Below are 27499 nucleotides of genomic sequence, written 5' to 3'. Positions count from 1 at the left end.
CCTTGCTTGACATGTTACTCTCTGGGCAGAAAACTCCCCACTGAAAGTCCCATTCAGTCACAACCAAAGGTGTAAAGATCAAACACCCCGCACTAGTAAACAAAAACATGGGGCTACAATCCTAATGATAGTTTATTGGATGCAAGTCTTGAGACAGAAGAGGAAGGCTATGGGAGCCTGATTATTTCACTGCTTCCACAACTGCATTGAAAGGTAGGCAGGTTAGCTCTCAAGCTACCTGGTCAAGGCTAGCCTCCTCACAGATAGGAGGGAATTCTGGGATATAAAAGAAATCGCTTATAAAGTCTTCTTGGGAGACTCTGTGCCCTGCACTTGTCAGCCAAACCCAAATCAAGTTATAGGGAAAATAGCTGCTTTTCCTACTCCACGGCCTGCTCTCTTCTCACTCTTTCACCAGAGTAGTATGAAGCCAGCAGCTAGGCATGCTATTGAGCAGGATTTTCACGGCAGCGTGAGCCCTTTCTTAACAAAACCAAATACCTTTATAGTCGGTAATGCCCACTCCTTGGATGAAGGAGGATGTGAAAAGGCTGGGTGGGGAAGGGGGAAATCGGAAATTTCTGACCGCAGCAGAAAAACGCAACCCTTAGACTGAGCTCCCGGGCCTAGAAAACCATCGAGTGAGTCAAAATGGTCTCTGCTGCAGGATGGTCCAAAAATAAAACCCCGCTCCTGAAAAGAAAAGAAAGGCGGCACAGCGAGGACCCGCTTTTCATTATTAGGGTCGCCCCTAAGAAACCACCGGCTTACGTCCGCGGGGCGGGGCCAGTCAAATCCACGCCCACTGCCTCCCTCGGGCGAGAGAAGCGGAGGTGTGAACTTTCTCCTCTCCGCCCCTCGAAAGAGAGACAAGGAGGCTTTACGTGCCTTTAGCTCCGCCCCGCCAGGCCGGGAAGGGGCGGAGCCACGCGCCTCCCGCTATATAAGAGCCCTCGGGGGAGGAGGGAGGCTTGTTTCCTGCTGCTGCTATTGTCGAGCGAGCAAGAGGCAGCTTTTTCTTTCCTGAAGGTAGCAAGCGGGTGATCGCCTGAAACAAAGTCGCAGCCATGCGGGAGATCGTGCACATGCAAGCCGGCCAGTGCGGGAATCAGATTGGAGCCAAGGTATAATGGGAAAGCGGGGGCAAGGGAATCGGGGGGGGGGGTGATCCATTGTTGGTAAGCGCCGGGTGTGTGGGGACCAGCCGCGTCGCCTCCTTTTCTTGCGTCTCTAATGAAAGGCATAAATCGCCACCTAAGAATTGAACTGAAGGATTGGGGGGAGGACAGAGCACTAGGAAAACCCTCCCCGGGGTTATGTCTACCATGCGCCCCCTCTTTCGCAAAGCTACGGATGCCCCCCCATCTCTCCCTGCCCCTCCCTGCCGCTTCATAGGGCAGATCTTGCGGAAACAATGAAGGCCTTCGCTTGCTATCGTGGCCAGATCTGTCTCACACAGACAGATTTCCCCCTCCTTACCAGCTAGGAGTAGCAGCAATCCAGTTATAACGGTAAGCTTTTGGGTTGCCTCGCCCCTCTGCAGAGAATGCAGGCTGTTATTTGGAGCAGCGTTCAAGCTGGTTGGGTGTTCGCGTGATGGTGTAAAACCGGAAGCCCATTGGCTTTTTTCTTTGTTAAACAAGACCCCCCTCCTCTTCCCTCAACAATATGTCCAACCGTGAAATTTAACAATCCTGCCTTCTTATGCCCTGTTGGCATTGCTTTCTGTCTCGTCATGGCGCAGTGGGTCATGTGCCTGCAGTATGGTGGCTAAGGTGTGGCCGCGGCAGCTGCAAGTGTTTCGTCATGCTAAACATGACGCACTTGCTAAATAGCTCTCCAAAATTCCCATTTCAGTTCTGGGAGGTCATCAGCGATGAGCATGGCATTGACCCGACAGGCAGCTACCATGGAGACAGTGACCTGCAGCTTGAGAGGATCAGCGTCTACTACAATGAAGCTGCCGGTAAAAATGGAGTGCTTGTCTTTTTAAGGAAGTGTTTCTAGCTGCCTCCGGAAATTAGTCTGTTGCCCGTTTACAGAAATCTTGATTGATAGATTGCACAGCTTCCAACTCATTAAATCTGCAGATAAATATATAGTTCTTGCACAGAGCCTTTTTATTTTTATAAACAGATGCTCTTCCCATTTTTGGTGTCCATCCCCACCTTAGAATAATTTTTTTCTCTGTGTGAGTGGAATTGAAAGAATTTATTTGATCTAAGATTGAACCTGCCTCCTATAAGCTCCCTAATTATCTGTTTTCAAACTAAAAATACAAACTTGGGAAGAAGAAGAAAAATGCACACCTGGCCAGTAAACTGGGGCTGTCTTAAAGGATTTAAAATTCCTCTTCATTAGTCTGGGGTGGGGCCAGAAAAGGAATTAAAGTAATAAAAACAGGTTTTTGTGTGTGGGGGGGGACATTGACATTGTTGCATCTGGATGTCGAAGGTTATTTATGGTTTCTGTAACTGAAAATGAATAATAAGAATAATAATTTATTATTTATACCCCGCCCATCTGGCTGTTTTTCCGCAGCCACTCTGGGTGGCTCCCAGCAGAACATTAAAGACATGGTAAAAGATCAAATATTAAAAACTTTCCTAAGCAGGGTTTCCTTCAGATGTATTCTGAAGAATTTTTCCGGGTTTCACCATGCGCACATGCGCAGAAGCAGCACCTCCTGTTGTGAATTCCTCGGGATGCGGCCAGAGTTCCAGAATGTATCCCGTTCCCATCCGGAGCTACCACTGTAGTTGTCTATTTCCATGACATCCGATGGGAGGGCGTTCCACCGGGAGGGTGCCATGACCAAGAAGGCTCTCTGTCTGGTTCCCTGCAACCTCACTTCTTGCAGTAAGGGAACCATTGGAAGGCCCTCAGAGCTGGACCTCAATGTCCGGGCTGAAGGATGGGAGTGGAGACCCTATTTCAGGTATACTGGACCGAGGCCGTTGAGGGCTTTAAAGGTCAGCACCAACACTTGGAATTGTGCTAGGAAACATAATAAGACCCCTGTCGTAAGTTCAAAGGAGATTGTGGTAACAGCTGGTGGGCCACAACTTAGCTGGGTGGGCTATGGGGAGGGACCAGTTCAGAGTTGGAGCAGGTGCATCTCAAGTTAAAAAGACTGGATAGTGGGTGATCATAGAATCAGAGTTGGAAGAGACCACAAGGGCCATGCAGTCTAACCCCCTGCCAAGCAGGTTACACCATCAAAGCATTCCTGACAGATGGCTGTCAAGCCTCCGCTTAAAGACCTGCAAAGAAGGAGACTGCACCACACTCCTTGGCAGTAAATTCCACTGTCGAACAGCTCTTACAGTCAGGAAGTTCTTCCTAATGTTTAGGTGGAATCTTTTTTCTTGTAGTTTGAATCCATTGCCCCGTGTCCGCTTCTCTGGAGCAGCAGAAATCAACCTTTCTCCCTCCTCTATATGACATCCTTTTATATATTTGAACATGGCTATCATATCACCCCTTAACCTTCTCTTCTCCAGGCTAAACATACCCAGCTCCCTAAGCCGTTCCTCATAAGGCATTGTTTCCAGGCCTTTGACCATTTTGGTTGCCCTCCTCTGGACACGTTCCAGCTTGTCAGTATCCTCCTTGAACTGTGGTGCCCAGAACTGGACACAGTATTCCAGGTGAGGTCTGACCAGCAGGGGCGTAGCTAGCCACTGGGCTGCCGAGGGCGGCAATCCCAGCGGCACCCGTGGGGGCAGGGCGTCGCTCCGTGCGCATGACGTCATGACACATGCGCACAGAACAACGCCTCTGTGCGGGCCACTTGGCCCGCCCCTCTCCCGCTGCGCTCTGTGAGCGGAGCCGTCCCGGGGAAAGGAGAGGGGTTGAGCCAGCTGGCCTGCCCCTGTCCTTTCCCCCGGGCTCCGCTCCCTGAGCCCAGCGGGCAGGGAGCGGAGCGGCGGCACGTGGGAGTGGTGGGAGGGGCCGCCGCTTGTCACCCCACGTGCCAAGAAATTAAATGTGACAGCGGAAGGAAGATTCTGAGGAACTCAGGATGTGGTTTCACCTCAGAAAAAAAACACGTTTCTCCACAGTTGCCTCAACTTCCAAACTGAGCGCAGCTGGAGGAGGCAGGGAGGCTTTTGGAGTTACAGGATGCTACGGCAGAAGGGCAGCCGGCCCCCAACTCCCACCCAGGGAGAACCCCAACCTTAAATGAGACAAAAAGCCAGTTAAAGCAGATAGTCAGTGCGGGAGGCGACTCAAATTGCCTCAGTATCCCTCTGAGGCGACTGCCATGAGCGCGCCTTTGTCTCCCAAACCTCTTTCCCCAGAATAGCCATAATACTCCGGAGGACAAGCTCCATCCACCCCACAATAGCTGGATTCCACCAGGCACACACGCAAATCCTCAGGATCAGGCACGCCTCACCCCATAAACTTCAGCAACTCGTTTCAGGCGAAAGCCTCCCCAAAAGCCCCAAAGACGCGCACCATGCCCTCGTTCAGGAAAAGAACCAAGCAGCGTGCCTCGTCGGTCCTTTCCTCCACAGAAACACCCCCCCCCTCCAACAAACTTAAAAGCCATTCCTGCCTCTCGCACTCTATAAGGCACTCAACTAGTACCCACCACCACGTCTCGGCTGGTGGTGCTGCTTTCAGCCAATCCCGGATTTCCCGCCAAAATAGCCACCAGGCTCAGATGGCAGAAAGTCTCTCCAGCTCCAACCGTCGGGGTTAGCTCGTCGTGTCTTGCCATTCCTTCTTTTCTCGTGCAAGGTGTCACCCCACCCCCTTTGCCAAGTCTATTTGGTGGCGAGAATCCCTCGCCCCAGAGGCTGCCCCTCTCACCCCAGTGATAACTGCAGAATCCCCCGTGGAGAGCAGCAGGAAGGGGAGCGGGACGCAGCTCAGGCTCCTCATGGCTTCCTCTGTTCTCTCTCCCCGGGGCTGCGTCTGCACCTCTCCGCGCACTTAAGCCTCGCTCAGGGCTCCCCTTAGGGCAGCAGCAACGGTGAGGAGGAGTGGAGCCGGGGCCGCTGCAGCCCGTTATAAAGCTTAGGGCTGCCATTCAAAAGCAGGATGAGTCACTAACCCACCTACCCAGCAATGCTGCCGTCGGGGGATAGGGACCGGGGGGGGGGAGGACACGCACAGGAGCAGCCACATAAACACACAACACAAAACAAGCACGCACCTCCTCCCCTCACGCTCTCAAGAAGTAGTAGCGCGGCGATTCCCTCGCGCAGAAAAGTGCACAGATATGAGGAAGGGGGGCGCTCCAGGCTGGGTTGCGTTCAGTTGCCACAAATGGGTGCGGTGGACAATACGTTTGTCAGTTTTTATATATTTGCCGTGAGAAGGGTAAATGGGCGGGGGTGGGGAAGCAGGCAAGCAAGGCCATTCATGGGGATGCTGTGGAAATAAAACTTGCAAGAAGAGCACTGATCCCACAGTAAACACGTCTGAAAGCAGGAGCCCATGCAGTCCTACCAAAGCCGTTCGTTCTGTCGCCCCGGGAGCAGCAGCACCGCACACACTGTGCGCAGCTGCTCCCACGGCGACGGAGCGAGCGGCGGTGCGTGGGGGTGACAAGCGACGGCCCTTCCCACCACTCCCCACGCACCACCGGTCACCCTGGGAGGAGCAGTGCTGCACAGACGGGGTGCTCGCTCGGCCAAGCGAGCACCCCGTCCGTGCAGCGCTGCTGCTCCCGGGGTGACTGAGGGAGCGGCGGCGCGGGCCGCCGCTTGTCACCCTGTCACTGGGGGCATGCCGCCGCTACCGCCCCTCCCCAGCGACGCCCCTGCTGACCAGAGCGGAATACAGTGGTACTATTACTTCCCTTTCCTCTGAGTTTGTACAAAGGAGCCGCTTTGTAAAGGCATAACCAAGGCTAGAGTATGATGGTTGGACAGTGTTCTCAAACCTACCAACATGAGTCCAACAAAACTGCGGGAGGCAGTGGAAGAAAGGAGTGCCTGGTGTACTCTGGTCCACGGGGTCACAAAGAGTTGGACACCACTTAACGACTAAATAGAGTATGATTAAGGCCTGTTTTCTGAAGCTGATGCCAGAAACCTGCTTTCTTTGTGCGGTTGATTTTACTCACTAAATACCTTGGAGAATGTTGATAGTGGTTGCCACTGAAGATCTGTTCACAATAAGTGCTGCTCCTTGATATAAAATTCTTTTCTGAGTAACACTGAGGGTTGCCAGGAGCACAGGAGACTGCAGATAATTTAGCGAGGTCACTGCATCCATAAATCTTTCTTTTGTTCTTAATGCAGGCAACAAGTATGTCCCCCGTGCCATCCTTGTGGACTTGGAGCCTGGCACAATGGATTCTGTCCGGTCTGGACCATTCGGCCAGATCTTTCGGCCTGACAATTTTGTCTTTGGTATGTAATATTCCTTCGGTGACTGTAGTCTCCCTTCTTGACAGGAGCTCAATGTATCTTGAAGCAGCTGCTGGATTGCTCATACATACTCATTCCAAATGTTCTGTGAATCTCATCCCTATGCAAAACTGCTGACTCTTTTGTCGGTTCTGGGAGACACTTAAGAGCCAGTGTGGAGTTGTGGTTAAGAGCGGTAGACCTGTAATCTGGTGAACCAGGTTCACGTCTACGCTCCTCCACATGCAGCTGCTAGGTGACCTTGGGCTAGTCACACTTCTTTGAAGTCTCTTAGCCCCACTCACCTCACAGTGTGTTTGTTGTGGGGGAGGAAAGAAAAGGAGAATGTTAGCTGCTTTGAGACTCCTTCGGGTAGTGATAAAGCGGGATATCAAATCCAAGCTGCTCTTCAACTTCTTCTGCTTGAATTCAACTATGAGGAATGTTTGACTAATTAATCCTATAAATTCTCCCGGTAACTTTTGCTGATGTTGCTTAAACAAGGCCAAGGCTAGTTATGCCAGGTGGAAGATTGGTGGCACATCTCCAGGTATACGTAACAGGTGATGTGGTACAAAGATCTCTCCTTCCACTGAGCCAGTTTCAACAACCCCTACCCTCAAATTGCCAAAGGAATGAAAGGTCGTAATACAATGTACTTTTTCAGAGCTGGGTCTTTAAAGACTATAATTAAGAACCAGAGGAATATAAACTGGTTTTCTGGTCTGGGTCTGGACATGGCTTATAAGAGGAACAGTTGGACCAGCTCATGATGCCAATAGCAGATAAAAATCAATAGTTGCCAATTTGTTTCTGTATCCTTGTCTTTCTGCTTCTTCCTCTAGGCCAGAGTGGTGCTGGGAACAACTGGGCCAAGGGCCACTACACAGAGGGAGCTGAGCTGGTGGACTCTGTGCTGGATGTGGTAAGGAAGGAGTCGGAGAACTGTGACTGCTTGCAGGGCTTTCAGCTGACCCATTCCCTGGGTGGTGGCACGGGCTCCGGACTGGGGACACTCCTCATCAGCAAGATCCGGGAGGAGTATCCCGACAGGATCATGAACACGTTCAGCGTGATGCCGTCCCCTAAGGTGTCGGACACGGTGGTGGAGCCCTACAATGCCACACTGTCCGTCCACCAGCTGGTGGAGAACACAGATGAAACCTTCTGTATTGACAATGAGGCCTTGTACGATATCTGCTTCCGCACACTCAAACTCACGACTCCGACATACGGGGACCTCAACCACTTGGTGTCGGCCACCATGAGCGGCGTCACCACCTGCCTGCGGTTCCCTGGCCAACTGAATTCCGACCTCCGCAAGCTGGCGGTCAACATGGTGCCATTCCCTCGCCTGCACTTCTTCATGCCGGGCTTTGCTCCCCTCACGAGTCGTGGAAGCCAGCAGTTCCGGGCCGTGTCTGTGCCAGAGCTGACCCAGCAGTTGTTTGATTCTAAGAACATGATGGTGGCCTGTGACCCGCGCCACGGGCGCTACCTGACTGTGGCGGCCATTTTCCGGGGAAGAATGTCCATGAGGGAAGTAGAAGACCAGATGCTCAACGTCCAGAACAAGAACAGCAGCTATTTTGTCGAGTGGATCCCCAACAACGTGAAGACGGCCGTGTGCGACATCCCTCCGCGAGGCCTCAAGATGTCCGCCACCTTCATTGGCAACAGCACAGCCATCCAGGAGCTGTTCAAGAGGATCTCAGAGCAGTTCACGGCCATGTTCCGCCGCAAGGCCTTCCTGCACTGGTACACCGGAGAGGGCATGGATGAGATGGAGTTCACGGAGGCCGAGAGCAACATGAATGACCTGGTCTCCGAATACCAGCAATATCAAGACGCCACAGCGGATGAGCAGGGAGAGTTTGAAGAGGAAGGCGAGGAGGACGAGGCTTAGGATCGCGGTGGTTTTGTGCAGTGGGGCAACTGTGTTCATCTCTGCTGCTGCATGCTTTTTCAGTTCAACTTGGTGCTTTCACTGTAGATTTCCCTCATCGCCCAAACCATTTGATTTGGAAGCACTTTCATAGGTCATGAGAACATTTCATCATCATAATGAAGAGTGGGTGCTATGAAGCTCTCCATGCTTTCAATTGGGGCTAAAGTGAAGGTTGTAATTTTTACCCTTAAGAATATATTTACTTCTATGTTAAGACAACTGTTGTCCTTCAGCTATATGGGTAAAGCTATTGATCACACAATTGTGCTGCAGCTGTATTATTAAAAATTAAAATACATTGCAGAGGTTACTTGTATCATAGTTTATCTGAAATAAAGACTTCTCAGCTGCTCCATAGACAAGGAAGCTAACTACACAAGCCATATTGAAAATTCAGCAATCTAGAAATAGTAGTTTGAAAAGCCCATTCAGGAACAACCTGAGAACACCTGCACATTTTGTAATATATTTAGATGAGTATGCTCTCCTTGGGGTGCTAACACTGTTAAAAGATAATGATGTCATCTTGAGGCTTCTTGCTGCATTTCCTAATTGAGCGATGAGGGACCTGTGGTCTTCCAGATATTGTTGGACTCCAACTCCCATCAGCCCCAGTGAGCATGGCGAGTGGGAGTTTTAGTCCAACATCACTTGGAAGGTCACAGAATCCACACCCCTATTTAAGGAAGCTGGAGTATACTTTGAAGGAAATGGCCAAAAACATGTTTTCAACAGTGTCGTAATAAGTCTAAAGCCCAAACTGCCCTGACATTAAGGAGTACTGTTGTCCATTGAAAAGCAAGTTGCTACTCTACCCCTAATTGATGCAACAAGAATTACAACACAAATTTCATTTTTCCTCATTAGTGAGGAATTCTCTTTTGCAACTAATTTAGTGAAGTTTAAAAAGCAACACCTAATTACACTCATATTCAAAGAGGAGAGTCAAGACCTCAGCCTAAAACCAATTGCTTGAAGGTATGGTAAATGATTATCATAATTACAGAAAAACAAGTTTGGGCCTGTGCCTCTGAAGCTTCATGAGAATGCAGAAGATTGCGGTCAGTGATGATAAGACTTGAGGTTGTCCTTCAGATCACTATATGCACCTGAAACCTTGGAGGAGTGGCTACTGAGAATATATTTTGCTGAGACAATGTGCAGAACCTGCCTGTTTAACCGAGGAAAAGTCAAGATCTGTCTTTTCGCTCTCCACAGAGAAGAGTTTTCCTTCATGCTGTGGTGATGCTGTAGGGCGAAAAAAAAGAAAAAAATACGTGGTTTACCACCTTCCTAGGACTCGGACAGGAACCTATTTTTCTGCATTCCCTAGGGCAGGCATATCCAACTCCCAAGATTCTGCAATCTACTCCCACTAGGGGAAAAAAAAACTGGCTGTGATCTAACCATTTGATTGACCAAAGTTGTTGAACTTTTTTTTTTCTTTTTGGGCGATTGATCAGGATCACGCCATTGACCAGGGATGTCCCGCGATTGACCAGTAGATCGCGATCAACCAGTTGGACATGCCTGCCCTAGGGAATAATGGGGTGGCTGGGCAGTGTTTCCCATACTTGGGTCTCTAGTTGCTCTTGGACTACAACTCCCATCATCCCTAGCTAGCAGAATCGATGGTCAGGAATGATAACTGTAGAACAAAACAAACTGGAGACCCATGTTTGGGAAACCCTGTGCTAAATGAACAAATGCCTTATTCAGGGTGGAATTTGGAAAACATGGTAGTAAAGGACTGAAACAAAGCTTTCTAAACGAGGGTTAATAAACTAGCCCTTTTGGCCTATGCTTGTTGTTCTTTAAAGAAGCTAAACACTCTCACGCCCCCTGAAATATATATAAATGATAATACCCCTAACCATAAGAAAAACAATTTAATTCACCTTGTGCGTGTCGTTTGCAGGTGGCTGACCAAAATCTGCTGGGTTGTCATTTGTTCCTAAAATCTATTCAGTTTTTTATCCCAGAACTTGAATTTTCATCCCAATCGCTCCCTTGTGAGGAAGATGTTTTGGATTCTTTAGCTGTGATTCCTGCATTGCAGGGGGTTGGACAAACTGCTTGCGTGGAATCCTCCCCACTGCTCATCTCGCCTCCATACGACCGGCTGGGGCAAAAGCGAGTCTCTTGGTCGAGCCCCTGCCTGGAAGTCCGGGGATTGCACCAATTCCAGCCCTGGCAATCCTGGGTCCTCGGCCCCCGCCTCACTGCTCCCTTCCTCGCGTGTCGTCATCAGCTGGCTAGCGGCTACAGCTCTCGCCGGTACCCCTTGAAACCATTTCTCATCTCTCACATCCAAGCCTTGCAAGGACAAAGACAGATCTCTAGAATCTCTGCCTGCTGCCATTTCCTGACTAGCTGACCAAATAACAAACCGCTTGCCCCTTGCTTGGGAAGTATACCACAAATCACCGTTTCTAGTTCACTCCAGTTTGCTTGGTCTTATCCCACCGCGCTGCCACCATGTAGTATTCGAGCGTCCACTTGCCTCTCAGCGTTTCCCGCTGCCAGCGTCCCGGGCGCCCGAATTACTCCTTTTTGTCTTGGCCCAGCTCTCCAGCTGAGGCAAGACAGACCTTTTCGCTGCCACCACCCTCTGCAAATTTGAATCCCAGCTGCAGCCACAGAATAGGACCCGAGGGCAGCCCCACCTGTGCACCGGCTCACAGCCTTCAAAGCTCAAATAGAGCCACAAATAATTATTCCCTTAAAGTAGCATACCAAGCGGCAGACCTGGATTTAGCCAAGCAAACGTAGAAATGAACAGAAAACCAGAACAACAGTTCCTTTAAACATTTATCTAAAAAATTACTAAAAAGTACATAAGGTATAGTTCCCAAATCAAGTTACATGCAAGAAAACAAAAACATTCTTAATAGACTAGCCCAGGGGTCTGCAACCTTTAAGACAAAAAGAGCCACTTGGACCCGTTTCCGAAGAAGAAAAACAAACTGGGAGCCGCAAAACCATTGCGACATTTAAAACAAATACAACACTGCATATATATGTATATGTATATATGTATTTCAACTAACAATCCAGTCTTGGCTCCATGCACTGCCTGTTAATGCTTTGAATAAACTCATACTGCAGCATAAACTTAACATTCTATTTACGGGGGACATTATCTTCAGACCAACTAACTGAGTTTCACGATACTTTACTGCCCATACTTAAAAAAAAGAAATCCCTCAGGATCTTTTCCACCACACCTAGTTTGAAAGCTCTTTCTGAATGCTGTGTCAACCAAGAGGATTGGCAATACTGAAACCCAGGCAGCACTGAGACTGGTATGCATAACCATGTGCAAATAAGGCCGTTCAACACCTTTTTGAAAGCCCTAGCAAACAACACAAACAACACTAGCAAACAACACAGTCCCTCCCAAATGTAGTATACCCCAATGCAGATGCTGCTTGAGTCACACAGAGGCTCCCCCAAGCAACCAACAAATGAAATAACAATAACAATATTAATGTTACCAATAATAGTAATACAAGTAAGAGGTCTCAACGAACCTTTCGCTTCTGGAGACTCCCCTGTATTAGGCAACTAATAAATAGCATTAAGAACGGTGATAATATAAGGAAGAGGACCAGCAAAATTTTTGCTTGATGGCAAATTGCCCAGAGACTCCCACCCCAACCCCCATGTTAGGCAACTACTAAGTTAAATAACTAAGCAGGGCCCGGTATGGTTTCAAACTGGATGGGAGAGCATGTGTTGAGATACTTGTATTGCCGGGGGTTGGGCTAGAGGACCCTCGGGTGCCCCTTCCAACTCCACAGTTCTATGATTCTAACAATATAAGCAAAAGGGTGAGTGCGTTTTTCACTCAAGGCCAGTGCATGCCCCCTTAAAAACAACAACACACCATCAAATCCCACTATGGCGCTTAATAGAGCAATTTCGTTGTTTCACGCAAGGGGACAATGACAATGAAGATTTATTCTATTCAGTAGTAACAACACATGCCTTTAGTCCTTTGCAGGTTGCATAATCGGTTATGCTGCAGTCCTGTCTAGGCTCGTTTTACCAGGACCTAAATCCCGATGGACCTCAGCGGGGATTTGCTAAGTGCGCTGGTTAAAGTCTTTGAAAGGCTGCAAACTTGTTGTTGTTGTTGTTGTTGTTCAGTCGTTCAGTCGTGTCCGACTCTTCGTGACCCCATGGACCAGAGTACGCCAGGCACGCCTATCCTTCACTGCCTCTCGCAGTTTGGCCGCTGCAAACTTACCCGGAAGTAAGTCCCATGGAGCGCAATGGGACTTACTTCTGAGTAGACAAACACGGGGCTGCGCTGTGAAGGTGCCACTTCAAGATGCAACACCCTCGGAAGTGAAAAATGCTAGGCGCGTCTACTCAGGAGTAAGAGCCGCTGAGTTAAATGGAACTGACTCCCAAATTCAGAGGAGCGCAGGCTTGCTTTTTGTTTCATCGCTACATCTTAAGGTTTATTTGGGGCCTCCTCCACGTGCACTTCTCCCTAATGATTATGAAATAAACGAGGTTGAGGGGGGGGACGCCTGTTGCCCTTAATCCCGAAGAGCTCACCAAGGACAATGACCCCTTAGCTTCCCAACACACACACGTACACCTCTCCTCCAGACCATTTGCTGGCTTTACTCTGATTTTCCACTTCATCCCCCCCCCAACACACACACACACACACACATCCTTAGATGGGCTTGTTTCCTCCCCAGCAACCTAACCAGCATTTGCAAAATCAGGGGTTGCGAGCAGTGGAACTGGGGGGAGTGAGGTTGATATCCATCGGTCCTTTTCTGATTTTTTTCTCCAAGAAGTTAATGTTGGGGGTGGGGAGGGCGCGTCCAGGATGCCACCAGGCAGGCCCCGCTTCCTCTACAATTTTTTAAAAGAGGGCTTGTTCCTCCTCGCCCTCGCCTGCCGCCCGCCGCCCCTGGCTCAGCCCGCAGCTGCCTACCTGTTGTCGTCGCCTTGAGCCAGCAGCAGCTCCACGCCAGCAGCAGCAGCTCCATGCCAGCAGCAGCCACACCTCCAGGCCAGGCGCCAAGGAGGGAAACTGCTGCTGTCTGCTGCTGCGCCTGCGCTGGCATAAACGAGGCACGGCGCATGAGCAGAGCAGCAGCGCCTGCCTCAGCCTTGGGGGCAGGCCGCTGGCCAGCTGGAGGGCGGGCTGCTAGCGGCCAGCTGGAGAAGAAGAGGAGGGTACGGGAGCAGCCGGCGGGGCCACAAGCGCGGCGCCGCCCCCCAACTTCCCCCGCCCTGGAAAAGAAGTGGACGGGCACAGCCGGCGGAGCCGCGGCAAAGGTGTGAAAGAGCCGCATGCGGCTCCGGAGCCGCAGGTTGCAGACCCCTGGACTAGCCTAAAGACTTTCTTTAATCCCTCTCCATTTAACCGGCAAGGATGAATACTTAGCTGCATCTGCATCTGAAAGAAAGGCAGTTCTTCTGGCAGGCAATTAGGTGACCAAGGCCGCCAGGCCTCTAAGCTTCCTAGGTGCCCATACTCCGATGTTCCCAGACACCTCAGCAGTCCTAAGTCAGGTGTGAAAAAGCTCCCTGCATTACAAAAGGCTGGGGCAGATAAAGGATTCCCCCACGTGGAGTCCCCGATTATCCTCCTATAGGAGACAGGTTCTTAATCCAATTAACCAATCAACAACTCTTGGTCATTACTCCTCACCTGCCAAGGATGAAAGGCAGCTGCAACCTTTTTGATGTTTTCCTCCCTAGTTTTCTCACCAGCTTGACAATCACCAGCTGGCCTCCTCAGTTCTTATCAGACATCAGGGTAACTCCTTGCAACTGTGAATCCTAACACTCCCAGCTGATCTGCCGGGTCATAAAAACTTACAGATAACCCTCTACATTCCTGAGCCAGGGCAGCCGTCGGTCAGCTTCCCATAGCATAGTACCCATGATTCTCTACTCCCAAAAACCCCTGCTTCAGAACCAAGGATTTTTGGTCTTACACTACACATGCTTCCCCTGATTTAATACTCCATTCTTAAGAATTAAACAATACAGTAGTACCTTGGTTTTAGAACAGCTTAGTTTATGAACAACTTTGAAACAGAATGCTGCAAACCCGGAAGGTGGGAACAGGTTAGTTTCACACAAGGCATGCTAAAAACTTGCTCTTAACGAAGGCCATTGATCTGAGGGTTATGATTTTTGTGGAGGAAGATGCCCTTGCTGTTTCATGGAAGACCACAGATTTCAGTAACATTAACCTTGCATGCATTGCACAATGAAGCACCAAATGTGGAATGGTGCTGCGGAGCCACATCGCTGCATGTGTCCCTGATGTTCAGACCACTGGCGGCGGAAGGTTCCGCGCTACCCGGGGCTGCGAAAGAAAATGCCCCGAGGGCGGGGTGTTGTGATGTCACATTGTGACGTGATGGCGGAGTGCGCCTGTGCAAAATGTCGCGCAGGCGCACTCCGCCGGCGGGCCGCTGCCACTTCCACAGCCGATCACGCATGGCAGCCCCATGAGCTGCCTTTTCGCTCTGTGGCTCAAAAGGGGGCAGCAGAAGCAGCGGTCCGACGACGGAGTGCGCCTGGGTGAATTGTTGCGCAGGCGCACTCTGTCGTCAGGCCGTGCGCTGCTGCTGCCGGGGTGATGGAGGGAGCGGCGGCGCGTGGGAGTGGCAGAAGGGACCGCCGCTTGTCACACCCCCACCCCGGTCACCCAGGGCGTACTGCCCCTACCGTCCCCCCTAGCGACGCCCCTGGTTCAGACATTAAGTGTGGGTGTCTTTAAAGGAAAGCTGGTGTGCATAGCCTTTCCTTGGTAGAGGCAATGAGGTGCTTGTCCCTTGGTACACAGAGGGAATAAAGTCACACACAACACCAAGGAGACCTGCAAAAATATAAGCTGACTTTCAAGGTAGAGTCTCTTGGGCAGAAAGGACTTCTGGGTGATCCCTCAAAGGAACCTTTCATCTCCTGGCAATTTCAGCAAACAAAAGGTAACAAATCATTAAATCGAACCACTCATTAAAGAGCTCTTTATAAGCACTAAGATAGTTTGTTGTTCTGCAGGACTCCGTGACCTTAAAATAAACACAGAGTACGTTTGCATTTTTGTCATTTAAGTTTGAAAATGCAGGAAATTAGAAAGCAGATGTGATAAAATGGAGGGCGGGAAAAGATCTAAAGAAGAAAGAATGGCAGTTCAAGATGATGGAGGATGCAAAATCAGTGGGTCTAACCAGCGGAATAGGGGAATTATGGGGAAAAAATTGTAAACAAGTGAAAATGCTAGCAGGATTAAGGTAAATTCAACAGTTAAAATCATGCTAAGGTAATATTTAAAAGGGGGTGTGTGATTTAGAATAGGATATGCAGTAATGATGGGAAACTTAAAAGAACCATGGGAAGGGAAGCCAATGGTTGCATTATTTTATTGGTGAAAGTATAATTGTGGGAAATATACAAACTTTCAATAAAAATATTTATTTTTAAGGAGAAACCAAGGCGTTATGACTTGTATGCACAGCCTTTCAAATATGCCTCTTTGAGCTCTTAATCGCGGCATGTTGGCTGACAGAATCATAAATAGCCAAGAAGAAGAAGAAGATATGCAGCTAAATACTGTTGCCCGTCACCCCAATCTCCAAGATGTGTGTGATTCCAGGGGTTTCAGACCCACGGTCCAAGTTTCCTACTGGAAATGAGGCACAGCAGAGACTGGTGCCTTTTGTGCGATGTATCATCACTGAAGCAGTCAACTACAACATTTCCTGTTGCTTAGAGTAGACACACAGGGGAATGTTGCTCCAGACAGGGAGGACTTCCTGTCATACCTGCTCTGGAGCCTCCTCCCCCTGTGTGTGACCAGGTAGATGGGCATGACCCTACAAAACGGCTAGTCATGCAGTCATCTTTCCTTTTTTCCATTTTCTCCTTTCGGACTCCTGTTCTGGCTCTTAGCCAGCTCATGGCTCATCTTTACAGAGGATGGAAGCCACAAGGTAGAAGGTCTGAGGCCTAGCTCAGACTTCTCTTCTCTACAAATGTAACTGTAACCACAAGATAAAGCCTTCCTTCAGAATACTGCTGTGAACTGAATGTAAGTAAACTTTACTCTTAAACAAGACTGTTGTGTTATTATTTCAGGAGGGAAATAAAAGGGGACAATTTGCCAGGAACAAGCCAGACTGGATTGCTTAACTCAAATGATTCTAACAAATCATCAGCTTGCTTCCAGCAACCTGCAAGGGTCAGGGAATGTGCTCTGCTGCTTTCTCACTAGCGTGAGTGAGGAGGGATAATACTTAATATATCCGCTCCTACTTTCCTCAACATTCCCACACCTTTATTTACACATATATACAACCTGAACATATGAAGGAGGGGCTTACAGCATTAATATCCCAAAAGGGTCTCATTTCTCCCATAGCTACAGCCTTGGATCCAAGCAGAAATGAGCTACAGCTCCCTGACTCTGCTTGCTGCTTTCCCCCCAGTTTCTTGCTCACATCACAGCCAGCTCTCAAACTCTGGCTTTGTCTTCAAATTCACTCTGAGTTGAAGGAGGGGCCCTTTCTATTTGCTCTTTGGCACAGAGCTCCCTCTCTTTGCTTCCCTAATGGCTCGTAAGCTTCCCTTTGTTCTCTAAATGGCTCATCTCCCAAGCAATTACCTGATCAGGAAACTGGCCTGGCTTATTTTTTAACATTTACTGGACCCAGGAATTTAGGGGAGTCTGGTCCCCACAAACTCATAATGCTATGTTCTGTCCAAAGGCCCCCAGGAATATGCTGCATCTGCACATGGTGCTAGAGAGGGAAGGAAGAAACAATGGCAATGGGGAAACAGCACAAAACACAACAGAAAAGAAAAGCAGTCATACAACAGGTGTGCTTTCAAAATCTCTACTAGTCCCTTAACATGTTACTCTCTGGGCAGAAAACTCCCCACTGAAAGTCTCATTCAGTCACAACCGAAGGTGTAAAGATCAAACACCCCACACTAGTAAACAAAAACATGGGGCTACAATCCTAATGATAGTTTCTTGGATGCAAGTCATGAGACAGAAGAGGAAGGCTATGGGAGCCTGATTATTTCACTGCTTCCACAACTGCATTGATTTTTTTTTACAAAGATTTTATTGGTTTTCCACACAATAAAAGACAATACAACAGAACAAATACAACAACAAATACAACAATCAAAACAGAATTTAAAAAAAAAACCAAATACAAACCTCGACTGGAATACCAATATTCCTTTTACTACTTAAACAAATTCTTGTTTCAAATCTACTTGGGGGACTTCCCCTGTTTTCTCTCCTTTGCTTCCAATTCTAATTTACTTTAATAACTTCTCATCTCTAAAGTTTAAATCATCACCGTCAAAATATCTAAACATAACTTCTTAATATTTATTTTTACTTCATAATACAACCTATTACTTCTTAACTCAAATCTTACATCTTATTTTACTTAAACTGCTGCTGATAAACAATTCACATATCTCCTCACTAGTTCAAAATCTTAAATTCTTAACACACTGACTTCAGGGTACCATGGTGAGCCATCCTAATTATATTTTAAATATTCTCACCCTATCCCTCTTCTAACCATTTTCCTTCGCCATCTTGGGATCACCCCCCCAGACATTTCTCCACCTCCCTCCAACATCATTGTCCAGAATGTCCTCTTTTTCTTTATAACCAAAGGTCAAGACGCAGTCCATAAACATCCTTGCAAGGAACTCCAGGGAACACAAGTCATCACCTTCCAGCATCTCCATTTCAGAATTCCAGTCATCTTCAAGTTGCAATTTCAAAAATCCTTTTCCCTTCATTTCTGGGCTCTCACCCCAGAAATTGGATATAAATTGTCTTCCAACCCTGGGTCTCTCACACCAACAGGATTTTCCATCTTTCTGGAGTTGCATAGTCACTGTATTTGTTTCTCAAAAATTTCCTCAAGTTCCCTAGCAAGGTTTTCTTCCAGTTTAACAAAGTTCTCAAGAATCTTTCCTGTTGCATATAACTTTTCCTCGACATTCTGCTTCAACAAATTTAATTTCTGGTTTAACAGTTCTAACTTCAAAAGAATAATCCTTTGTTCATGAGTCATACCCGGATCTAAAGCCAGTTTAAAAACGAAACCAAGCATGGTAGAAGTAGGCAGAGGGTATCAAGTTTCAGTACTTTTCCATCTTTAACCACAAGTTTCAGCCGCCATTTCCCCCCGAATCAGGGTGAAAAGATTATAATCCAACAACTTCAAAGAAGAAATATTTCCAACATCTTAGTTCCCCTGGAAGGGGTTCAGCCAGTCTCGCTTGTCAAAAAGCTCCATAGAAACTTTGTATTCGCTACTGCAGCAACAGCTAGAAACAATGTTATTTTCTTCATTCAGCAAAGGGAGGAACGGGCTTCCTTTTGACGTTCCTCCCGGAGTGCCAATTGTCAAAATTTTTAAATCCAATTAACTCCGTACTCACGGCATACGGGTTTCTTCTTTTTTCCCCTTCAAATCAGGTAAGAACGACGCGCTCAGTGCAGGCGGCAGCCGCCACTTCGCCTGCCCGATTGCGGCATAACCTCCACAGCCCGGCGCCGTTGTCCCTTCACTCCCGCGCCCCTTTTACAAGGGGAACGGGAGAAGGGTTCAGCGCCATAGTGGGCTCGCTGGAGAGCCCATGCCGCGGGACGCTCGACCCGCGGTTTAGCTGAGCCCGCTGTGCGGTAGCGGAGCTCCTACCCCCGGGGCAGGCCAGAGTCGTCTCGCTGCCGAAACGACCCTCTACCGCCCGCAATGGTGTCCTCGCCGGAAGTCCACAACTGCATTGAAAGGTAGGCAGGTTAGGTCTCAAACGATTGCATTTGGTCAAGGCTAACCTCCTCACAGATAGGAGGGAATTCTGGGATATAAATGAAATCGCTTATGACTTCCGGCGAGGGCGCCATTGCGGGCGGTCGTGGGTCGACTCAGGCCGGCCCGGGGGTAGGAGCCCCGCTACCGCACAGCGGGGCTCCGCTAAACCGCGGGTCGAGCGTCCCGCGGCATGGGCTCTCCAGCGAGCCCGCTATGGCGCTGAAGCCTTCTCCCGTTCCCCTTGTAAAGGGGGAGCGGGATTGAAGGGACAACGGCGCCGGGCTGTGGAGGCATGTCCCAACAGGGCCGGCGAAGCGGCCACCACCGCCTGCGATGAGCCAGATCGTTCTACCTAACTCAGAAGGAAAAAAGAAGAAACCCGCAGGCCGTGAGTACTGGAATAATCAGACCTAAATTTTCTGACATTTAGCGCTCCGGGAGGTACGTTAAAAAGGAAGCCCGTTCCTCCCTTTGTTTAAAGAAGAAATAACTGTTTCTGACTGTGACTGCTGCTGCAGTAGTGGATACAAAGTTTCGATGCAGTAATTTTTTTGACAAGTGAGACTGGCTGAACCCCTTTTAGGGGAGCTAAGTTGGTGGAAATATTTCTTCTTGAAGTTGTTGGAATGCAATCTTTTCACCCTGACTCCAGGGAAAATGGCTGCGGAAACTCATGACTAAAGATGGAAAAACACTGAAACCTGATACCCTATGCCCACTTCTACCATGTTGGGTTTCGTTTTCAAGCTGGCCTTAGATTCTGGACTGACTCATGAACAAAGGATTATTCTTTTGAACTTAGAATTGCTAAATCAGAAATTAAACGTGTTGAACCAGGATGTCAAAGAAAAGTTATATCCCACAGGAAAGACTCTTGAGAATCTGGTTAAACTGGAAGGAAACCTTGGTAGGGAACTTAAGGAAATTTTTGAAGTGCAAAGTACAATGTCCATGCAACTCCGAGAAGATGAAAAATCCTGTTGGGGTGAGAGACCCAGGATTAGAAGACAATTTATATCCAATTTCTGGGGTGAGAGCCCAGAAATGATGGGAAGAAGATTTGTGTATCTACGATTAGAAGATGATTGGAACTTTGAAATGGAGATGCTGGAAGGTGATGATCTGCGTACCCTGATGCTCCCTGCAAGGACCCTTATGGACTGCGTCTGGAACTGTGGATTTATAGAAAAAGAGGACATTCTGGACAATGGTGTTGAAATAAGATGGAGAAATGTCTGGGGGGAGACCCCGAGATGGCGAAGGAAAATGGTCAGAAAAGGGATAGGGTGAAATATTTAAAATATAACTAGGATGGTTTATTATGGTACCCTGAAGTCGGTGTGTTAAGATTTTAAGATTTTGAACTAGTGAAGAGATATGTTAATTTTTTTATTAGCAGCAGTTTAAGTGAAATAAGATGTATGATGTGTGTTAAGAAGTAATAGGTTAGTATGAAGTAAAATTAAATATTAAGAATTATGTTCAGATTTTATTTCTTGGATGATTTAGATTTTAAAGATGAGAAGTTATTGAAGTAAATTAGAAGTGGAACCAAAGGAGGGAAAACGGGGGAAGTCACCCAGTACAGATTCAAACAAGAATTTTTTTTTTTTTTGTTCTAAACAAGAAAAAGAAATATTGGTGTTTTAGTGGTGGTTGGTATTTGTTTTTCATTATGTTTTGATTGTTGTGTTTGTGATGTGGTATGTGTTTTGTTGTTCTTTGTTTTGAATAAAACCAATAAAATTCTTATAAAAAAATAAATAAATGGAATCGCTTATAAAGGGACTTGGGAGACTCTGTGCCCTTTACTTGTCAACCAAACCTCCCTCAAGTTATAGGGAAAATAGCTGCTTTTCCTACTCCAGGGCCTGCTCTTTTCTCACTCTTTCACCAGAGTAGTATGAAGCCAGCAGCTAGGCATGCTATTGAGCAGGATTTCCCCGGCAGCGTGAGCCCTTTCTTAACAAAACCAAATACCTTTATAGTCGGTGATGCCCACTCCTTGATGAAGCAGGATGTGAAAAGGCTGGGTGGGGAAGGGGCAAATCGGAGATTTCTGACCGCAGCAGAAAAACGCAACCCTTAGACTGAGCTCCCGGGCCTAGAAAACCTTCGAGTGAGTCAAAATGGTCTCTGCTGCAGGCAGGTCCAAAAATAAAACCCCGCTCCTGAAAAGAAAAGAAAGGCGGCACAGCGAGGACCCGCTTTTCAATATTAGAGTCGCCCCTAAGAAACCGCCGGCTTACGTCCGCGGGGCGGGGCCAGTCAAATCCACGCCCACTCCCTCCCTCGGGCGAGAAAAGCGGAGGTGTGAACTTTCTCCTCTCCGCCCCTCGGGCGACAGACAAGGAGGCTTCTACGTGCCTTTAGCCCCGCCCCGCAGGAAGGGAAGGGGCGGAGCCACGCACCTCCCGCTATATAAGAGCCCTCGGGGGAGGAGGGAGGCTTGTTTACTGCTGCTGTTGTCGAGCGAGCAAGACGCAGCTTTCTCTTTCCTGAAGGTAGCAAGCGGGTGATCTCCTGAAACGAAGTCGCAACCATGCGGGAGATCGTGCACATGCAAGCCGGCCAGTGCGGGAATCAGATTGGAGCCAAGGTATAATGGGGAAGCGGGAGCAAGGGAATCGGGGGGGGGGGGTGATCTATTGTTGGTAAGCGCCGGGTGTGTGGGGACCTTTTCTTGCGTCTCCAATGAAAGGCATAAATCGCCACCTAAGAATTGAGCTGAAGGATTGGGGGGAGGACAGAACACTAGGAAAACCCTCCCCGGGGTTATGTCTACCATGCGCCCCATCTTTCGCAAAGCTACGGATGCCCCCCCATCTCTCCCTGCCGCTTCATAGGGCAGATCTTGCGGAAACAATGAAGGCCTTCGCTTGCTATCGTGGCCAGATCTGTCTCACACAGACAGATTTCCCCCTCCTTACCAGCTAGGAGTAGCAGCAATCCAGTTATAACGGTAAGCTTTTGGGTTGCCTCGCCCCTCTGCAGAGAATGCAGGCTGTTATTTGGAGCAGCGTTCAAGCTGGTTGGGTGTTTGCGTGATGGTGTAAAACCGGAAGCCCATTGGCTTTTTTCTTTGTTAAACAAGACCCCCCTCCTCTTCCCCCAACAATATGTCCAACCGTGAAATTTAACAATCCTGCCTTCTTATGCCCTGTTGGCATTGCTTTCTGTCTTGTCATGGCGCAGTGGGTCATGTGCCTGCAGTATGGTGGCTAAGGTGTGGCCGCGGCAGCTGCAAGTGTTTCGTCATGCTAAACATGACGCACTTGCTAAATAGCTCTCCAAAATTCCCATTTCAGTTCTGGGAAGTCATCAGCGATGAGCATGGCATTGACCCGACAGGCAGCTACTATGGAGACAGTGACCTGCAGCTTGAGAGGATCAGCGTCTACTACAATGAAGCTGCCGGTAAAAATGGAGTGCTTGTCTTTTTAAGGAAGTGCTTCTAGCTGCCTCCGGAAATTAGTCTGTTGCCCGTTTACAGAAATCTTGATTGATAGATTGCACAGCTTCCAACTCATTAAATCTGCAGATAAATATATAGTTCTTGCAAAGACCCTTTTTATTTTTATAAACAGATGCTCTTCCCATTTTTGGTGTCCATCCCCACCTTAGAATAAATTTTTTTCTGTGTGAGTGGAATTGAAAGAATTTATTTGTTCTAAGATGGAACCTGCCTGCCATAAGCTCCCTAATTATCTGTTTTCAAACTAAAAATACAGACTTGGGAAGAAGAAGAAAAATGCACACCTGGCCAGTAAACTGGGGCTGTTTTAAAGGATTTAAAATCCCTCTTCATTAGTCTGGGGTGGGGCCAGAAAAGGAATTAAAGTAATAAAAACAGGTTTTTTGTGGGGGGGAACATTGACATTGTTGCATCTGGATGTGGAAGGTTATTTATGGTTTCTGTAACTGAAAATGAATAACCTTGTAATAAAAATTTGCAGACTACACTTTCCATGGGTACCTATGAAGTACAGGTGGGGAATAGACTCTGGCTGCTGTGGCATCTATGCACACAGGTACACGCACACACAGGCCAACCTTGACAGGTGAGCAGGACGTACCGCCTGCCAATCACCGGATGTCAGGTAGTGGTAGTAGCACAGTGGTACCTCAGGTTACATACGCTTCAGGTTACAGACTCCGCTAACCCAGAAATAACGCTTCAGGTTAAGAACTTTGCTTCAGGATAAGAACAGAAATTGTGCTCTGGTGGCCCAGTGGCAGCGGGAGGTCCCATTAGCTAAAGTGGTGCTTCAGGTTAAGAACAGTTTCAGGTTAAGAATGGACCTCTGTAATGAATTAAGTTCTTAACCCAAGGTACCACAGCAGTAGTAGTAGTAGTAGTAGTAATAGTTTATTATTTATACCCCGCCCATCTGGCTGTATTTCCGCAGCCACTCTGGGTGGCTCCCAGCAGAACATTAAAGACATGGTAAAAGATCAAATATTTAAAACTTTCCTAAGCAGGGTTTCCTTCAGATGTATTCTGAAGAATTTTTCCGGGTTTCACCATGTGCACATGCGCAGAAGCAGCACCTCCTGTTGTGAATTCCTCGGGATGCGGCCAGAGTTCCAGAATGTATCCTGTTCGCATCGGGAGCTACCACTGTAGTTGTCTATTTCCTTGACATCTGATGGGAGGGCGTTCCACCGGGAGGGTGCCGTGACCAAGAAGGCCCTCTGTCTGGTTCCCCGGAACCTCACTTCTTGCAGTAAGGGAACCGTCGGAAGGCCCTCGGAGCTAGACCTCAATGTCCAGGCTAAAGGTTGGGAGTGGAGACGCTATTTCAGGTATACTGGACTGAGGCCGTTGAGGGCTTTAAAGGTCAGCACCAACACTTGGAATTGTGCTCGGAAACATAATAAGACCCCTGTCTTAAGTTCAAAGGAGATTGTGGTAACAGCTGGTGGGCCACAACTTAGCTGGGTGGGCTATGGGGAGGGACCAGTTCAGTGTTGGAGCAGGTACATCTCAAGTTAAAAGGACTGGATAGTGGGTGATCATAGAATCAGAGTTGGAAGATACCACAAGGGCCATCCAGTCTAACCCCCTGCCAAGCAGGTTACACCATCAAAGCATTCCTGACAGATGGCTGTCAAGCCTCCGCTTTAAGACCTGCAACGAAGGAGACTCCACCACACTCCTTGGCAGTAAATTCCACTGTCGAACAGCTCTTACTGTCAGGAAGTTCTTCCTAATGTTTAGGTGGAATCCTTTTTCTTGGAGTTTGAATCCATTGCCCCATGTCCGCTTCTCTGGAGCAGCAGAAAACAACCTTTCTCCCTCCTCTATATGACATCCTTTTATATATTTGAACATGGCTATCATATCACCCCTTAACCTTCTCTTCTCCAGGCTAAACATACCCAGCTCCCTAAGCCGTTCCTCATAAGGCATCGTTTCCAGGCCTTTGACTATTTTGGTTGCCCTCCTCTGTACACGTTCCAGCTTGTCAGTATCCTTCAACTGTGGTGCCCAGAACTGTACACAGTATTCCAGGTGAGGTCTGACCAGAGCAGAATACAGTGGTACTATTACATCCCTTTCCTCTGAGTTTGTACAAAGGTGCCGCTTTGTAAAGGCATAACCAAGGCTAGAGTATGATGGTTGGACAGTGTTCTCAAAGCTACCAACATGAGTCCGACCAAACTGCAGGAGGCAGTGGAAGACAGGAGTGCCTGGTGTACTCTGGTCCACGGGGGTCACAAAGAGTTGGACACCACTTAACGACTAAATAGAGTATGATTAAGGCCTGTTTTCTGAAGCTGATGCCAGAAACCTGCTTTCTTTGTGCGGGTGATTTTACTCACTAAATACCTTGGAGAATGTTGATAGTGGTTGCCACTGAAGATCTGTTCACAATAAGAGCTGCTACTTGATATAAAATTCTTTTCTGAGTAACGCTGAGGGTTGCCAGGAGCACAGGAGACTGCAGATAATTTAGCGAGGTCACTGCATCCATAAATCTTTCTTTTGTTCCTACTGCAGGCAACAAGTATGTCCCCCGTGCCATCCTTGTGGACTTGGAGCCTGGCACAATGGATTCTGTCCGGTCTGGACCATTCGGCCAGATCTTTCGGCCTGACAATTTTGTCTTTGGTATGTAATATTCCTTCGGTGACGGTAGTCTCCCTTCTTGACAGGAGCTCAATGTATCTTGAAGCAGCTGCTGGATTGCTCATACATACTCATTCCAAATGTTCTGTGAATCTCATCCCTATGTAAAACTGCTGACTCTTCTGTCGGTTCTGGGAGACACTTAAGAGCCAGTGTGGAGTTGTGGTTAAGAGCGGTAGACTCGTAATCTGGTGAACCAGGTTCACGTCTACGCTCCTCCACATGCAGCTGCTAGGTGACCTTGGGCTAGTCACACTTCTTTGAAGTCTCTTAGCCCCACTCACCTCACAGTGTGTTTGTTGTGGGGGAGGAAAGAAAAGGAGAATGTTAGCTGCTTTGAGACTCCTTCGGGTAGTGATAAAGCGGGATATCAAATCCAAGCTCTTCTTCAACTTCTTCTGCTTGAATTCAACTATGAGGAATGTTTGACTAATTAATCCTATAAATTCTCCGGGTAACTTTTGCTGATGTTGCTTAAAGAAGCCCAAGGCTAGTTATGCCAGGTGGAAGATTGGTGGCACATCTCCAGGTATACGTAATAGGTGACGTGGTACAAAGATCTCTCCTTCCACTGAGCCAGTTTCATCATCACCTACCCTCAAATTGCCAAGGTACGAAAGGTCGTGATCCAATGTACTTTTTCAGAGCTGGGTCTTTAAAGATTATAATTAAGAACCAGAGGAAAATGGTGTTTTGGTCTGGGTCTGGACATGGCTTATGAGAAGAACAGTTGGACCAGCTCATGATGCCAATAGCAGATAAAAATCAATAGTTGCCAATTTGTTTCTGTATCCTTCTTCCTCTAGGCCAGAGTGGTGCTGCGAACAACTGGGCCAAGGGCCACTACACGGAAGGAGCTGAGCTGGTGGACTCTGTGATGGATGTGGTAAGGAAGGAGTCGGAGAACTGTGACTGCTTGCAGGGTTTTCAGCTGACCCATTCCCTGGGTGGTGGCACGGGCTCCGGACTGGGGACGCTCCTCATCAGCAAGATCCGGGAGGAGTATCCCGACAGGATCATGAACTCGTTCAGCGTGATGCCGTCCCCTAAGGTGTCGGACACGGTGGTGGAGCCCTACAATGCCACGCTGTCCGTCCACCAGCTGGTGGAGAACACGGATGAAACCTTCTGTATTGACAATGAGGCCTTGTACGATATCTGCTTCCGCACACTCAAACTCACGTCTCCGACGTACGGGGACCTCAACCACTTGGTGTCGATAACCATGAGCGGCGTCACCACCTGCCTGCGGTTCCCTGGCCAACTGAATGCTGACCTCCGCAAGCTGGCGGTCAACATGGTGCCATTCCCTCGCCTGCACTTCTTCATGCCGGGCTTTGCTCCCCTCACGAGTCGCGGAAGCCAGCTGTTCCGGGCAGTGTCTGTGGCAGAGCTGACCCAGCAGTTGTTTGATTCTAAGAACATGATGGTGGCCTGTGACCCGCGCCACGGGCGCTACCTGACTGTGGCGGCCATTTTCCGGGGCAAAATGTCCATGAGGGAAGTGGAAGACCAGATGATGAACGTCCAGAACAAGAACAGCAGCTATTTTGTCGAGTGGATCCCCAACAACGTGAAGACGGCCGTGTGCGACATCCCTCCGCGAGGCCTCAAGATGTGCGCCACCTTCATTGGCAACAGCACAGCCATCCAGGAGCTGTTCAAGAGGATCTCAGAGCAGTTCACGGCCATGTTCCGCCGAAAGGCCTTCCTGCACTGGTACACCGGAGAGGGCATGGATGAGATGGAGTTCACGGAGGCCGAGAGCAACATGAATGACCTGATCTCCGAATACCAGCAATATCAAGACGCCACAGCGGATGAGCAGGGAGAGTTTGAAGAGGAAGGCGAGGAGGACGAGGCTTAGGATCGTGGTGGCTTTGTGCAGTCGGGCAAGTGTGTGGGGGCACAGTCTGTTCAGCTCTGTTGCTGCATGTTTTTTCAGTTCAACTTGGTGCTTTCACTGTTGATGTCCCTCATTGCCCCAAACCATTTGATTTGGAAGCACTTTCATAGGTCATGAGAACGTTTCACCATAATAATGAAGAGTGCGTGCTATGAAGCTCTCCACGCTTTCAACTGGGCTGAAAAGTGAACGTTGTAATTTTTACCCTTAGGAATATATTTACTTCCTTAAGACAACTGTTGTCCTTCAGCTATATGGGTTAAGCTATTGATCACACAATTGTGCTGCAGCTGTTTTATTATAAAT

The 27499-nt window shown here is 48.4% G+C and overlaps 2 protein-coding genes across 2 annotated transcripts; both read left to right on the top strand.

Annotated features, from left to right (window-relative positions):
- Nucleotides 1-984: 984 nt before the first annotated feature.
- LOC117049670 (tubulin beta-1 chain-like) lies at nt 985-27292 on the top strand. The gene is made up of 5 exons (XM_033154477.1): nt 985-1124; nt 1858-1966; nt 6261-6371; nt 7214-8289; nt 27191-27292. Exons 1-4 carry the CDS (start codon nt 1068-1070, stop codon nt 8272-8274), a joined length of 1338 nt encoding a protein of 445 aa, XP_033010368.1. The 5' UTR covers nt 985-1067; the 3' UTR covers nt 8275-8289; nt 27191-27292.
- LOC117049673 (tubulin beta-1 chain-like) lies at nt 21611-27181 on the top strand. Its single transcript, XM_033154481.1, has 4 exons — nt 21611-21753; nt 22463-22571; nt 25159-25269; nt 26094-27181. The coding sequence occupies exons 1-4, from the start codon at nt 21697-21699 to the stop codon at nt 27152-27154; spliced, it is 1338 nt and encodes a 445-aa protein (XP_033010372.1). The 5' UTR covers nt 21611-21696; the 3' UTR covers nt 27155-27181.
- Nucleotides 27293-27499: the final 207 nt, after the last annotated feature.

This window comes from Lacerta agilis, chromosome 7 (assembly GCF_009819535.1).
Source record: "Lacerta agilis isolate rLacAgi1 chromosome 7, rLacAgi1.pri, whole genome shotgun sequence".
Taxonomy (NCBI): Eukaryota; Metazoa; Chordata; class Lepidosauria; order Squamata; family Lacertidae; genus Lacerta; species Lacerta agilis.
This window is presented reverse-complemented; position numbering and strand designations above follow the sequence as displayed.

What these genes read in the sequence shown, in the direction of transcription:
- LOC117049673 (XM_033154481.1), top strand. Translation starts at nt 21,697, where the DNA reads ATGCGGGAGATCGTGCACATGCAAGCCGGCCAGTGCGGGAATCAGATT. An exon ending in CTACTACAATGAAGCTGCCG is followed by an intron (nt 22,572 to 25,158) that starts GTAAAAATGGAG and finishes TTCCTACTGCAG; the next exon opens with GCAACAAGTATGTCCCCCGT. An exon ending in GCCTGACAATTTTGTCTTTG is followed by an intron (nt 25,270 to 26,093) that starts GTATGTAATATT and finishes TTCTTCCTCTAG; the next exon opens with GCCAGAGTGGTGCTGCGAAC.
- LOC117049670 (XM_033154477.1), top strand. Translation starts at nt 1,068, where the DNA reads ATGCGGGAGATCGTGCACATGCAAGCCGGCCAGTGCGGGAATCAGATT. An exon ending in CTACTACAATGAAGCTGCCG is followed by an intron (nt 1,967 to 6,260) that starts GTAAAAATGGAG and finishes TTCTTAATGCAG; the next exon opens with GCAACAAGTATGTCCCCCGT. An exon ending in GCCTGACAATTTTGTCTTTG is followed by an intron (nt 6,372 to 7,213) that starts GTATGTAATATT and finishes TTCTTCCTCTAG; the next exon opens with GCCAGAGTGGTGCTGGGAAC.